Raw genomic sequence first — 13,388 nt, 5'->3', positions numbered from 1 at the left:
TCGATTGCTTCAGGGAGTATCACACTTCCATGGAGTACTAAATTTTTATAATCTCCAACAGTCCCCTAGAGAACATAAAAAACTATGTCTCTCAGACTTTGGAGACACAGAAACAATTTTTTTTCCCCAAAAAAATATTAGTTTTAGTGCAGGCATCCTCAAACTGCGGCCCTCCAGATGTTGTAAAACTATAACTCCCAGCATGCCTAGACAACCTACAGCCATCAGCAGGGCATGGTGGGAATTGTAGTTTTACAACATCTGGAGGGCCGCAGTTTTAGGATGCCTGTTTAGTGTCTCCCAAGTCTGAGAGCCATACATATTGGGCATCGTCGCGTCCGTAAAAATCGTCTCTATAAAAATAACATTTAACCCCCCCCCCCCCCCCCCGGATGAACAGCGTTAAAAAAAAAAAACGTGTAAAAAAAGCAATTTTTTTGTCACCTAACATCAGAAAAAGTGTAATAGCGAGCAAACAAAATGTCATATGCACCCCCAATTAGTGCCAATAAAACCGTCATCTCATCCCGCAAAAAATGAGCCCCTACATTAGATAGTCGCCCAACTAAAAAAAAAAAATTTTTGCTCCCAGGCTATGGAGATACTAAAATAATTTGTAGTGTAAAATCTAAATAACTTCTAAAGTGTAGACATATTAGGTATCGCCGCGTTCGTAAGAATCTGCCCTATAAAAATAACATTTGACCAAACCCCTGGGATGAACAGCGTTAAAAATATAAAATAAAAACGGTGCCAAAACACCAATTAGTGCCGATAAAACCGCCATCTCATCCTGCAAAAAATGAGCCCCTACATTAGATAGTCGCCCAACAAAAAAAAACAACTGTAGCTCCCAGGCTATGGAGATACTAAAATAATTTTTTTGGTTCCTAAAATTATAATATAGTGTAAAATCTAAATAAATTTTAAAATGTAGACATATTAGGTATCGCCGCGTCCGTAAGAATCTTCCCTATAAAAATAACATTTGACCAAACCCCTCGGATGAACAGCGTTAAAAATATAAAATAAAAACGGTGCCAAAACACCAATTTTTGGGCAAAATTTCCATTTGAATCCTTTTTTCCCGGTAATAAAGCAAGGGTTAACAGCCAAACAAAACTCAATATTTATGGCCCTGATTATGTAGTTTGCAGAAACACCCCATATGTGGTCGTAAATGGCTATATAGCCACACGGCAGGGCGTAGAACAAAGGGAACTCCATATGGTTTCTGGCAGATTTTGATGGACAGTTTTTTTTTACACCATGTCCCATTAGAAGCCCCCCTGATGTAGCCTAGACTAGAAACTCCAAAAAGTGACCCCATCTAAGAAACTACACCCCTCAAGGTATTCAAAAGTTACTTTACAAACTTTGGTAACCCTTTAGGTGTTCCACAAAACTAAATAGCGAATGTAGAAACAATTTTAGAATTAACATTTTTTGTTACCTTGCCTCAAAAAAGTGTAATATAGAGCAACCAAAAATCATATTTACCCCTAAAATTGTCCCAAAACAACAACCACCTTATCCCGTAGTTTCCTAGATTTGGTCACTTTTATGGAGTTTCTACTCTAGGGGTGCATCAGGGGGCTTGAAAGGGTACATGGTGTAAATAAACCAGTCCAGCAAAATCTGCCTTCCAAAAAGCATATGGCGTTCCCCTTCTTCTATGTCCTGCCGTTTAGCCAAATAGTAGTTGACGACCACATTTGGGGTGTTTCTGCAAACTACAGAATCAGGGCAACCCATTTTGAGTTTTGTTTGGCTGTTAACCCATTTTTTTCAGTAATAAAGTAAGGGTTAAAATGGAAAATTTTCCAAAAAATAGAAATTTCTAAATTGTTTCTCCATCTGCCATTAACTCTTGTGGAACACCTAAAGGGTTAACAAAGTTTGTAAACCCAGTTTTGAATACCTTGAGGGGTGTACTTTCTTAGATGGGGTCATTTTTTTTAAATTTCTATTCTAGGGGTGCAACAGGGGGCTTCAAATGGGACATGGTATAAACAAAACCAGTCCTGCAAAATCTGCCTTCCAAAACCCATATGGCGTTCCCCTCTTTCTATGTCCTCCCGTTTGGCCAAACAGTTTACGACCACATATGGGGTGTTTTTGCAAACTACAGAATCAGGGCAACCCATATTGAGTTTTGTTTGGCTGTTAACCCTTACTTTATTGCTGGAAAAAATGGGTTAAAATGTAAAATTTTCCAAAAAATTTAAATTTCTAAATTGTTTCTCCATCTGTCATTAACTCTTGTGGAACACCTAAAGGGTTAACAAAGTTTGTAAACCCAGTTTTGAATACCTTGAGGGGTGTACTTTCTTAGATGGAGTCACTTTTTTGGAATTTCTATTCTAGGGGTGCAAGGGGGGGGGGGCTTGAAATGGGACATGGTATAAACAAAACCAGTCCTGCAAAATCTGCCTTCCAAAACCCATATGGTGTTCCCCTCCTTCTATGTCCTCCCGTTTGGCCAAACAGTAGTTTACAACCACATATGGGGTGTTTCTGCAAACTACAGAATCAGGGCAACCCATTTTGAGTTTTTTTTGGCAGTTAACCCTTGTTTTTTTCCAGGAAAAAATAGATTATATTGGAAAATTTTCCAAAAAATCTAAATTCTTAAAATTTATGTCCATTTGCCATGAAGTCTTGTGGAAGACCTAAAGGGTTAACAAAGTTTGTAAAAACAGTTTTGAATACCTTCAGGGGTTTCGTTTCTAGAATGGGGTCATTTTTGGGTGGTTTCTATTATGTAATAGAAATTTTAAAATTTGCTTCTAAACTTCTAAGCCTTGTAACATCCCCAAAAAATAAAATATTATTCCCAAAATGCTACAAACATGATGTAGACATATGGGGAATGTAAAGTCATCACAGATTTTGGGGGTATTACTATGTATTACAGAAGTAGAGAAACTGAAACTTAGAAATTTGCAAATTTTTAAAAATTTTTGGTAAATATGGTATTTTTTTATGCAAAAAAATTTACTTTTTTGACCCAATTTTAGCAGTGTCATGAAGTACAATATGTCACGAAAAAAAAATCTCAGAACGGCCTGGGTAAGTCAAAGCGTTTTAAAGTTATCAGCACTTAAAGTGACACTGGTCAGATTTGCAAAAAATGGCCTGGTCCTTAAGGTGAAATAGGGCTGTGTCCTTAAAGGGTTAAGCAGTAATGCAAGGATCCTAGAGGAAGCCGTTTAATACAGCAGATGCCATCCGGCCATTTGGCGTTTCTGCAGTTTTAGCTTATTGTAATTGCTTGAATCTTCACAGACATACAGTACAGACCAAAAGTTTGGACACACCTTCTCATTTAAAGAGTTTTCTTTATTTTCATGACTATGAAAATTGTAGATTCACACTGAAGGCATCAAAACTATGAATTAACACATGTGGAATTATATACATAACAAACAAGTGTGAAACAACTGAAAATATGTCATATTCTAGGTTCTTCAAAGTAGCCACCTTTTGCTTTGATTACTGCTTTGCACACTCTTGGCATTCTCTTGATGAGCTTCAAGAGGTAGTCCCCTGAAATGGTTTTCACTTCATAGGTGTGCCCTGTCAGGTTTAATAAGTGGGATTTCTTGCCTTATAAATGGGGTTGGGACCATCAGTTGCGTTGAGGAGAAGTCAGGTGGATACACAGCTGATAGTCCTACTGAATAGACTGTTAGAATTTGTATTATGGTAAGAAAAAAGCAGCTAAGTAAAGAAAAACCAGTGGCCATCATTAATTTAAGAAATGAAGGTCAGTCAGTCAGCCGAAAAATTGGGAAAACTTTGAAAGTAAGAGCTATTTGACCATGAAGGAGAGGGATGGGGTGCTGCGCCAGATGACCTGGCCTCCACAGTCACCGGACCTGAAAACCAATCAAAATGGTTTGGGGTGAGCTGGACCGCAGAGTGAAGGCAAAAGGGCCAACAAGTACTAAGCATCTCTGGGAACTCCTTCAAGACTGTTGGAAGACCATTTCAGGGGACTACCTCTTGAAGCTCATCAAGAGAATGCCAAGAGTGTGCAAAGCAGTAATCAAAGCAAAAGGTGGCTACTTTGAAGAACCTAGAATATGACATATTTTCAGTTGTTTCACACTTGTTTGTTATGTATATAATTCCACATGTGTTAATTCATAGTTTTGATGCCTTCATAGTCATGAAAATAAAGAAAACTCTTTGAATGAGAAGGTGTGTCCAAACTTTCGGTCTGTACTGTATATTAAAAACTGAACACTGCCCAGAATTTATTTTCTGGTAGACTTGTTCCTCTAAGGGCTCTTTCACACTTGCGTTGTTCTGTTCCGGCATAGAGTTCCGTCGTCGGGGCTCTATGCCGGAAGAATCCTGATCAGGATTATCCCCATGCATTCTGAATGGAGAGAAATCTGTTCAGGATGCATCAGGATGTCTTTAGTTCCAGAACGGAACGTTTTTTGGCCGGAGAAAATACTGCAGCATGCGTCCTGGGTGCCATAGTAGCACTGAACGCATTTTGAAGACGGATCCGTTTCAGTTCACTTGCGGTGTTACGGATCCGGCGGGCACTTCCAGCAAATGGAGTACACGACGGATCCGGACAATGCAAGTGTGAAAGAGGCCTTACTTAATTTTTGATTGGTTACAATAATGAGATCATGCCAGTGTTGTTGACCAGCTAAAAATGACAAAAATGCTACAACATTGCAATACAGGTCACCCCAGCAGTTAGAATGTTTGGTTGCGTTTTAGTTAAAGTGGTTGGCCAACGAAAAATATTCTACACTTTTCAAACCAGCCCCTGGATCTGAATACTTTTGTAATTTCAAGTAATTAAAAATGTAGCATAGTCACCGAGTTATTCAATAAAATGTATCTGTATAGCGCCACCTGCAGTTTTTTTTTTTCTTATTTCTTTGTCTGGCTCACTGTGATGGCCGCACATGCTCACTTTCATCCCTCAACTGCCTCCTGAGCTGTGACAGGGAGAGAGTAGCAAAAGGTCTGCTCAGAAAGGACGCGCCTCCGGAGCTACCAGCTTGCTATAAATCTAGCAGAGCAATTGGAGCAGTGTATGAGGAGATCTCTGGATCTACATGAGGTACAGGGCTGCTTTTCTGTTAGAAAGAGATTGTCATGTATCAAAAGAACTTTGATTTTCATGAGCTGAACTTAAAGATCTGAAACATTTTCTACATACACAAAAGACATATTACTCTCAAATATTGTTCACAAATCTGTCTAAATCTGTGTTAGTGAGCACTTCTCCTTTGCCAAGATAATCCACCCCACCTCACAGGTGTGGCATATCAAGGTTCTTATTAGACAGCATGAATATCCTGGGCTGGTGTGGTTACACGTGGTCTGCGGTTGTGAGGCTGGTTGGATGTACTGCCAAATTCTCAGAAACGCCTTTAGAGATGGCTAACAGTAGAGAAATGAACATTCATTGCATGGGCAACAGCTCTGGTAGACATTCCTGCAGTCAGCATGCCAATTGCACGCTCCCTCAAACGTTGCAACATCTGTGGCATTGTGTTGTGTGATCAAACTGCACATTTCAGAGTGACCATTTATTGTGGGCAGTCTAAGACACACCTGTGCAATATTCATGCTGTCTAATCAGCACCTTGATATGCCACACCTGTGAGGTGGGACGGATTATCTCGGCAAAGGAGAAGTGCTCACTAACATAGATTTAGACAAATTTGTGAACAATATTTGCGAGTAATGGGTCTTTTGTGCATGTAGAAAATGTTTCAGATCTTTGAGTTCAGCTCATGCAAAATGGGAGCAAAACCGAAAGTGTTGCGTTTATATTTTTGTTCAGTGTACATGCAATTGCAAAAGTATTCAGATCTAGGTGACTGTTTGAAAAATGTAGAATATTTTTCATGGGAGAACCTCTTTAAGGTCTGTAGGTGGAAAATGACCCCAAAATATCATACCCAAAGCATGCAGTAACTTTATTAAGGAAAATAAAAATATCACAAGGGTCAAAACTGACAAAGTTTCAAGACTGACACAAAATTTGTTTTATACAAAGTTTGTTTTTTCAGTGTTTTTAGATCTTTTTGTCAGATGTTTCTATGGTATATTTAAGTATATTTCTACATATGTAAAGTAGTTGTTCAGATAATTGACCTCTGCGAAACAGTGATAGGGTCCATTCACACGTCCGTAATTTGGGTCCGCATTCGTTCTGCAATTTGCGGACCCATTCACATTCAATGGGGCTGGAATGTATGTAAATCCACATTTCCTGGATCCGCATTTTCGGGATCCACAATTTCGTTCCTGAAAAAAATAGAACATGTCCTATTCTTGTCCGCAATTGCGGACCAGAAAAGGCATTTTCTATTATAGTGTCTGTGATGTGCGGTCCGCAAATTGCATATCGCACATTGCAGGTGTCCGTGTTTTGCGGATCCGCAATTTGCGGATCCGTAAAACACTTATGGACGTGTGAATGGACCCATAGACAGAGATATGAGAGAAACAGAGATAGGTCACATTTGCGGTGACCACAGTATCTGAGGTGTGAAAAACTTCGGAGCATGTGCTCCCTGGGCTGGACTGCCTCCTCTGTGCAGCGAACGGGGGAGCCATTGGTTGAAATCTTGCTGACAAAACCAGTGCCTTCACAGTTATAGTTCCTATGTAGACCTATACAGCAATGAATTGCTTTACCTAGAGTGACTTAAAAAAAGGTTACAAGAAAGGTAAAAAATAAAAAAAGTTATTTTTTTATTCTAATCACCCCCTTTCCCCAGAATAAAAATTTAACAAAATTAAACAAACATAATCTGTGTTTGAAAATGTCCTTACTGTCAAAATACTGAAATACTACCACCAAAAATTAAATGAAATGTGATAAAAAAGTCATACACCAAAATGGTATCTATAAATACTACAAATCTCCCCGGAAAAAGTGAGCCTCACATATCTTCATAGATGTAACTTTAAAAAACAAACAAAAAAAAAACAACTTATGGGCGTCAGAATATGTTGATAAAAGAAAAAAAACATTTTTTATATATATATATATATATATATTTTTTTTAAACTGTGAAACACAAGAAAAACGACACAAATGTGGTATAGCTTTAATTGTACTCACCCAGGGAATTAAGTTAACAGGTCAGTGTTACCACATCACGAATGCCACTGTATTTTTTTTCCCCCAATTCCACTCCAATTTAAAATTTCTTCCCAGCTTTCCACTGTTCTACATATACAAGATTGCATGCAATATTAAATAGTGCCATTACAAAGTACAACTTGTCCAGCAAAAAAACAAGTTGAACGACAAAAAATAATAATTATAAATTATGGCTTCCAGGGAGTCCGGAAGTAAGAAATAAAAATGCAAAAATGGAAAATAGTTTAGTAAGGAAGCTCTTAAAAAGACTTCCGTATAAGCCGGCATGGTGTAATTCATATATAAAACACCATGCTCATTTTGTGTCCATATAAAAACTTGCAAAGTAAATAGTTGCGCACTTGCAGCATCACTTTTCCAGCTTGCCACTTTTCTCTTGATAAATAGTTTTCTTTGTGCTGGTAAACACAAAGGAACAGTATGAGTTTCTTGACAGTTTGTGAGCAAATTAAAATCAGTTCTGTAGGAACCGAGAGTAGGAAACCTACTGGGAAATTGCTACCTGAGCAATCTTTATATTACCCTCCTAACAAAGTGCAGTTTACTGAGCCAGCACTCTAATGCTTTCTTGGCAAGGGAAGATAATTGTAGTTGAATTCTTCTTAACTTTGCTGGCTCATTAGTATTACTTTATGTACTTACATAAAACACAATGAGTCATAAAAAAATGCTAGATTCTAGATATGCTCCATCTTCTCTAATACAACATGTATCAGAGATATGCAAAGTTAGCAAGAGGGTGACATTAATAATGTCTGGGTTTATACCTACCACCAGTGGATATTGTAATCAAAGTGTTCCCATGCCTTCGTAATTGGGGATATAAATTCTGCTTCGGTGCACTCAGCAGGGTTATATATTCCATGGAGGGCCTACAAAGCCTCTAAGTGGGAAAAGAGGGAGCTGGAGTAACACTTAACCGCTTGTCGTCACAGTAACGCCGATAGGCGTCCGGACGGCAGCGCTCTCAGGTCTCAGCGACGCCTATTGGCGTCATCTCGTGAGGCCTGAGATTTCCTGTGAACGCGCGCTCACAGGAGCGCGCGTTCACAGGATTGCACAGTTCGCAAGTTGAACTACAGCCTGCCAGCGCTGATCATTGGCTGGCAGGCTGTAGATTTTTTAAATAACCAATCAAATAGGTATATCAGACGCTATTTTGTAAATAGCGTCCAATATACCTGCTACCTGCTCCTCTGGTGGTCCCTTTTACTTGGATCGACCACCAGAGGACACAGGCAGCTCTGTAAGTAGCACCAAACACCACGCACACATTACACCCCCCCCCCCGTCACTTATTAACCCCAGATCACCCCATATAGACTCCCTGATCACCCCCCCTGTCATTGATCACCCCCCTGTAAGGGTCCCTTATCACCGCCAGTTACTTAGCTACTTGTTAGTAGGGCTGTTGAATATAATCGATGCATCGATGCATCGCGATTCGACCCCCGGCGATTCTGCATCGATGCGGTTGCTTTAAATAATCGATGCATGTTGATGACGTCAGCGTCGCGTCCGCCGTGCAGCCGAGTCGGAAAAAAGTTTTTGGGCGCCTTCTTTCCCGCCTCCCGCCTCCCGCTGACGTGTCAGAGGGGGTGGCCACAACATTGAGTGAGCCAGGTCTGACTGAGTGAGGAGGAGCCGGAGGCGTGGTTTCTGCGCATCTCCGGCTCCCAGTCAGACACTCAGAAGCAGGCGGCAGTGCGGACGTGCGGTGGCTGGCGGCGAGGTAAGTTCTGTCACCTATGAGTATGTAATATCTACCTCCAAAGCGCCTGCCACCTACACAGCATATACACCCACCTACCGCCTGCCACCTACACAGCTCATATTGCCGCTTCTCATACCTTTGCCGCCCGCGCCATGTTTCTTCTTTATTTTTTTCGGTTGTGTCTCTTCTTATTCTTCCCCTCCGTCTACTACAGTGGACGGGTCTATGAAAGGCGGTCAAACAGCGGCCCCTAGTGGCCAGTCTGGGAATGTCTACATTTATCTCACAGTATTGGAGATTGCTCCCAGCAGGAGGTGATCCACACTGACAACTCTCAGCTAAGGGCAGGAATCTGAAACTGCTGGGGTGTCAGATTTACTGACAGTTACTGATCCTGCACCATCAGAGCCCCTTCACACGTGTATCAGTCCCTACTGAGAGGATGGTTATTGTGGATACAATGTAGCATACACAGGATCTATCAACCTGAAACCTCCAGGACTAACATACTGATGGTCTCTCAGGTTCTTTCACACTTGCGTTTTTCTTTTCCGGCATAGAGTTCCGTCCTAGGAGCTCAATACCGGAAAAGAACTGACCAGTTTTATCCTAATGCATTCTGAATGGAGAGCAATCCGTTCAGGAGGCATCAGTTCAGTCCCTCTTACGTTTTTTGACCGGAGAGAATACCGCAGCATGCTACAGTTTTCTCTCCTGCCAAAAATCCTGAACACTTGCCGGATCCAGCTTTAAACTTATATTGAAATGTATTAGTGCCAGATCCGGCATTAAAATTGCTGCATTGACGGATCCGTTCTTCCGATCTGCGCAGACCTTTAAATCTGTGAAAAAAATAAACACCGGATCCGTTTTTCCATATGACACCGGAGAGACAGATCCGGTATTTCAATGCATTTGTCAGACGGATCCGCCTGACAAATGCATCCGTTTGCGTCCAGATTGCCGGAATCCTCTGACGCAAGTGTGAAAGTAGCATTAAGCACAGCCTCGAGCACCAATGTAAACTCTCTACCGCCGCCTACCATGTGCCATTTATAATGCTGGAGCCTTTGGGCCCCTCGGGGACCGGAGTCAGATGTAACTGCTACAGAAAGCTATGTCCCGTGTCCCCATTGTCTTGGTTTCTTTACAAGGTTCATAGAGGTCACCACCGGGGGGCCCATAAATTTTTTTTGCTATGGGGCCCAGTCATTTCTAGCTACGCCCCTGCGCCTGCGCAGGTGCCACGTGCCAGCCAGACTCTGCCACCTTGTTGTGACAGGTAGGTGACCATCACACAGATACACCACTCACAGAGACTGCAGGCGCAGCTGGTCACTGCCTGTTATTAACTTATTACCGTACCTAAAAAAAAAAATTGTGTCACCTCAGTCACCACCTGTCCGTTTTTCCTCACTCCTCAGGCTCAGTCCAGTCCACCACAGGCAGGAGGAGAATCGCTCCACCCGACCACCACCAGCAGCCAGCAGTGTTACTTTTTCTGTTGATCTCGTGGCAGGCTTTAGGCTTAGTCACTCAAATTCAAGACTTGTGTCATCCCTACTCACAAATTTACATAGATGCCTGGCATGCATTGCATTTGCTAGTAAATAAAAATGGCAGAAGTAGAACAAAAGGAACGAGAGATAAAAAATGCACCTAGCTTTTTAAAAGCAAACATCTGGGAACATTTTGGCTTTTATGAAAAAAGTAGGAAGCACGAATTGGACAAGTCATACGCTGTGTGTAAAATCTGTCACACAAAAATTAAATATCTAGGGAATACTACTAATCTGAGAAACCACGTCAGCCGTTTTCACCCAGAAATGCTAAAACCTACCACCACCACCACCACCAAGGAAATGAACCCAGATCAGCCAAGAATTGATGCAATGTTACAGTCAACTTTGCCGCCCAACTCTGAAAAGGTAAAGAGAATAACAAAAGCTGTGGCAGCTTTCATAGCGAAGGACCTGCGCCCTTACTCTGTTGTGGAAAACAGTGGGTTTCGCTACCTTTTGAAGACGATAGAGCCGCGTTACAAGATCCCGTCACGAAGTCACTTTACAGAAAACGTCATACCTGCACTCTACCACGAAACCAAAGCTAAGATAATTGCATCAATGAGCCAAGCAAGTCGAGTCGCAATAACGTGTGATTCCTGGACTTCAGTCACGACAGAGTCTTATGTTACAATAACAGCACATTACGTTAGTAAGGACTGGCAGATTTTGTCGCATGTACTGCAAACGAGAGCCATTTATGAGTCTCACACGGGTGCTCATCTGGCAGAGCTACTTTCTCATGTTGTGGAAGAATGGCAGCTGTCCGATAAATCTGTAGTGCTTGTGACCGACAACGCGTCAAACATGATAGTTGCAGCTCAAGTTGGAAAATTCCCCCATGTGAAATGCTTCGCCCATACACTGAATCTTGCATCCCAGCGAGCGTTGAAAGTGGCCACTCTCTCTAGGCTTCTTGGCAGAGTACGTCGGATATCCACATTCTTTCACCGCAGCACTAGAGCAAGCCACTGTCTAAAAGAGAAACAGAAATGTCTTGGCCTGAAGAATCATAAGCTGATAACTGATGTGGCAACAAGATGGAACAGTGCATACGACATGGTCGAGAGGTTCTTGGAACAACAACCTGCAGTCTGTGCCACCTTGCTGTCTCCAGAAGTCAGAAGAGGAGAGTCCGATCTCTGCACTCTAAACGAAACAGATGTGTCAAATGCAGAGGACGCCGTGAGTGCATTAAAGCCAATGAAGGATGCAACCATGCTGATGTCAGAAGAGCGCAATCCAACAGTTTCTCTCATTGCCCCTATAAATGCACAACTTCTCCAGAGCATGACAGACACGATGGGAGACACACCCATGATCCATGAGATCAAGAATTCTATTAGAACAGATCTCCAGAAGAGGTACAGCAGTGAGGCCGAGAAGAAGATCCTTCATACAGCCTCTGCACTGGATCCTCGCTTTAAGGGACTGCCTTTCATCCTCACAGATGAAGAAAGATTGGAGATATTTAAAGGAGTCACTGAGGAAGCTGCATCCTTGGAGGTAATTAAATTAATTTGAAGAATTCCATCATGTTTCTTCTTGAAACGACAGTAGCACAAGCACTACCACGCTTCTGAATCTGATGCGGTGCGGGAACTGTACTGTCCGTTTCCTGTGCTTTTTCATCACCCCATCAGAATCAAAGGCATTGACATTTGTGTTTTTACTTATTGTTTTTTTTCCGTTTCTTTTTTGTTCAAACACAGATTACATCAGATGAGAGTGAGAGGACACAAGAGGATCATCAAGTGCCTAGAAGAAAACAAACTCTGGAAGAAGAGGACAGTTCACCCATCGAAGACAACCATTCTCCACCATCTCCTCCCAAAAAGGCCAGATCGCTGCTCGTGAGTTTGCTGGGACAGTCTTTCACTGACACTGAAGGTACAATAGAACCCAAAAAGACCCCCTATGCCAAGGCTGAAGAGGAAATGGAAAACTATTGTAAAGCCCCACCTCTGCCTCTCACTGAGGACCCTTTGAACTGGTGGCGTGAGCATGAGGTCATATTTCCCCTCCTTTCTCGGCTGTCAAAGCAATACTTGTGTATCCCAGGTACAAGCGTGTCTGCAGAGCGGGTTTTCTCCACTGCAGGAGATGTGGTAACTGCAAAAAGAAGCGCCCTCAAACCAGACCATGTAGATCAATTGGTGTTCTTACAGAAAAATCTACATGTTCCCAAATGCTGAGCAGTGTTTTTAATTTTATAGATTTTGTTTATAGCATTGTCTCTGCCACTGAAATTTTTTATTTCTCTGTCTCCCCTGCCAGACTCCCCTTTTCTCTTCCCCTCCCCTTTTCCCCCTTCCCCTTCTCTTTTCCCTTCCCCTCCCCTTTTCCCTTTCCCTCCCCTGATTATTCTGATTAATCAGAATATATGATATTATTCTAGCTTTTAGCAGCACTGGAGTGGAGAGGAGATGGAGAATGGTTTTCTATTATGCGACTGTCCGTCCGATCCATTTTGTATTTTTACACTGACGTGTTTTTTGGTGTTTTCCCAATGTGTCTGTCATGCTCTGTGAATTTCTGACTCTGTTTAGGGGTTTAACCTTCAACCAAAAGAATTCTGTATTTAATTCCAGACAACTGACGCCCGCCAAGCCACCAGAGGAAGGCAAATCCTTGAAAGAATAAATTGAAACTTAAAACCTGGAGTAAATCTTTATTGGATCACACAAATACACATTCACACAAACCAAAAAAACACACACCGACCTTCTCTGACATCATGTCTGACTATGGTGGCTGTGCCACATTGCCCGTCCTGTGGCCTGCCCTTTACCATTATGATTCAGTGAGGAGGATGTGTGTTTATTTTTTTTCTGGTATTCTGTGGTGTGTGTTTGTGATCCCATAAAGATTTGTCCAAGGTTTTCAGATTCAGTTGAAAATGTATTCTGTCAAGGATTTTCCAGCTTCCTCTAATGGTGGCATGGCTTGGCTTCAG

At 41.8% G+C, this 13,388-nt stretch overlaps 1 protein-coding gene across 1 annotated transcript; it reads left to right on the top strand.

The window, feature by feature from the left end:
• Positions 1-10,458: 10,458 nt before the first annotated feature.
• On the top strand, positions 10,459-12,703 carry LOC120997976 (E3 SUMO-protein ligase ZBED1-like). The gene is made up of 2 exons (XM_040428363.1): positions 10,459-11,938; positions 12,145-12,703. Exons 1-2 carry the CDS (start codon positions 10,487-10,489, stop codon positions 12,625-12,627), a joined length of 1,935 nt encoding a protein of 644 aa, XP_040284297.1. The 5' UTR covers positions 10,459-10,486; the 3' UTR covers positions 12,628-12,703.
• The last annotated feature ends 685 nt before the right edge of the window (positions 12,704-13,388 follow it).

The sequence above is a fragment of the Bufo bufo genome, chromosome 4, assembly GCF_905171765.1.
Source record: "Bufo bufo chromosome 4, aBufBuf1.1, whole genome shotgun sequence".
Classification (NCBI taxonomy): Eukaryota; Metazoa; Chordata; class Amphibia; order Anura; family Bufonidae; genus Bufo; species Bufo bufo.
This window is presented reverse-complemented; position numbering and strand designations above follow the sequence as displayed.

What these genes read in the sequence shown, in the direction of transcription:
- LOC120997976 (XM_040428363.1), top strand. Translation starts at nt 10,487, where the DNA reads ATGGCAGAAGTAGAACAAAAGGAACGAGAGATAAAAAATGCACCTAGC. An exon ending in AGGAAGCTGCATCCTTGGAG is followed by an intron (nt 11,939 to 12,144) that starts GTAATTAAATTA and finishes GTTCAAACACAG; the next exon opens with ATTACATCAGATGAGAGTGA.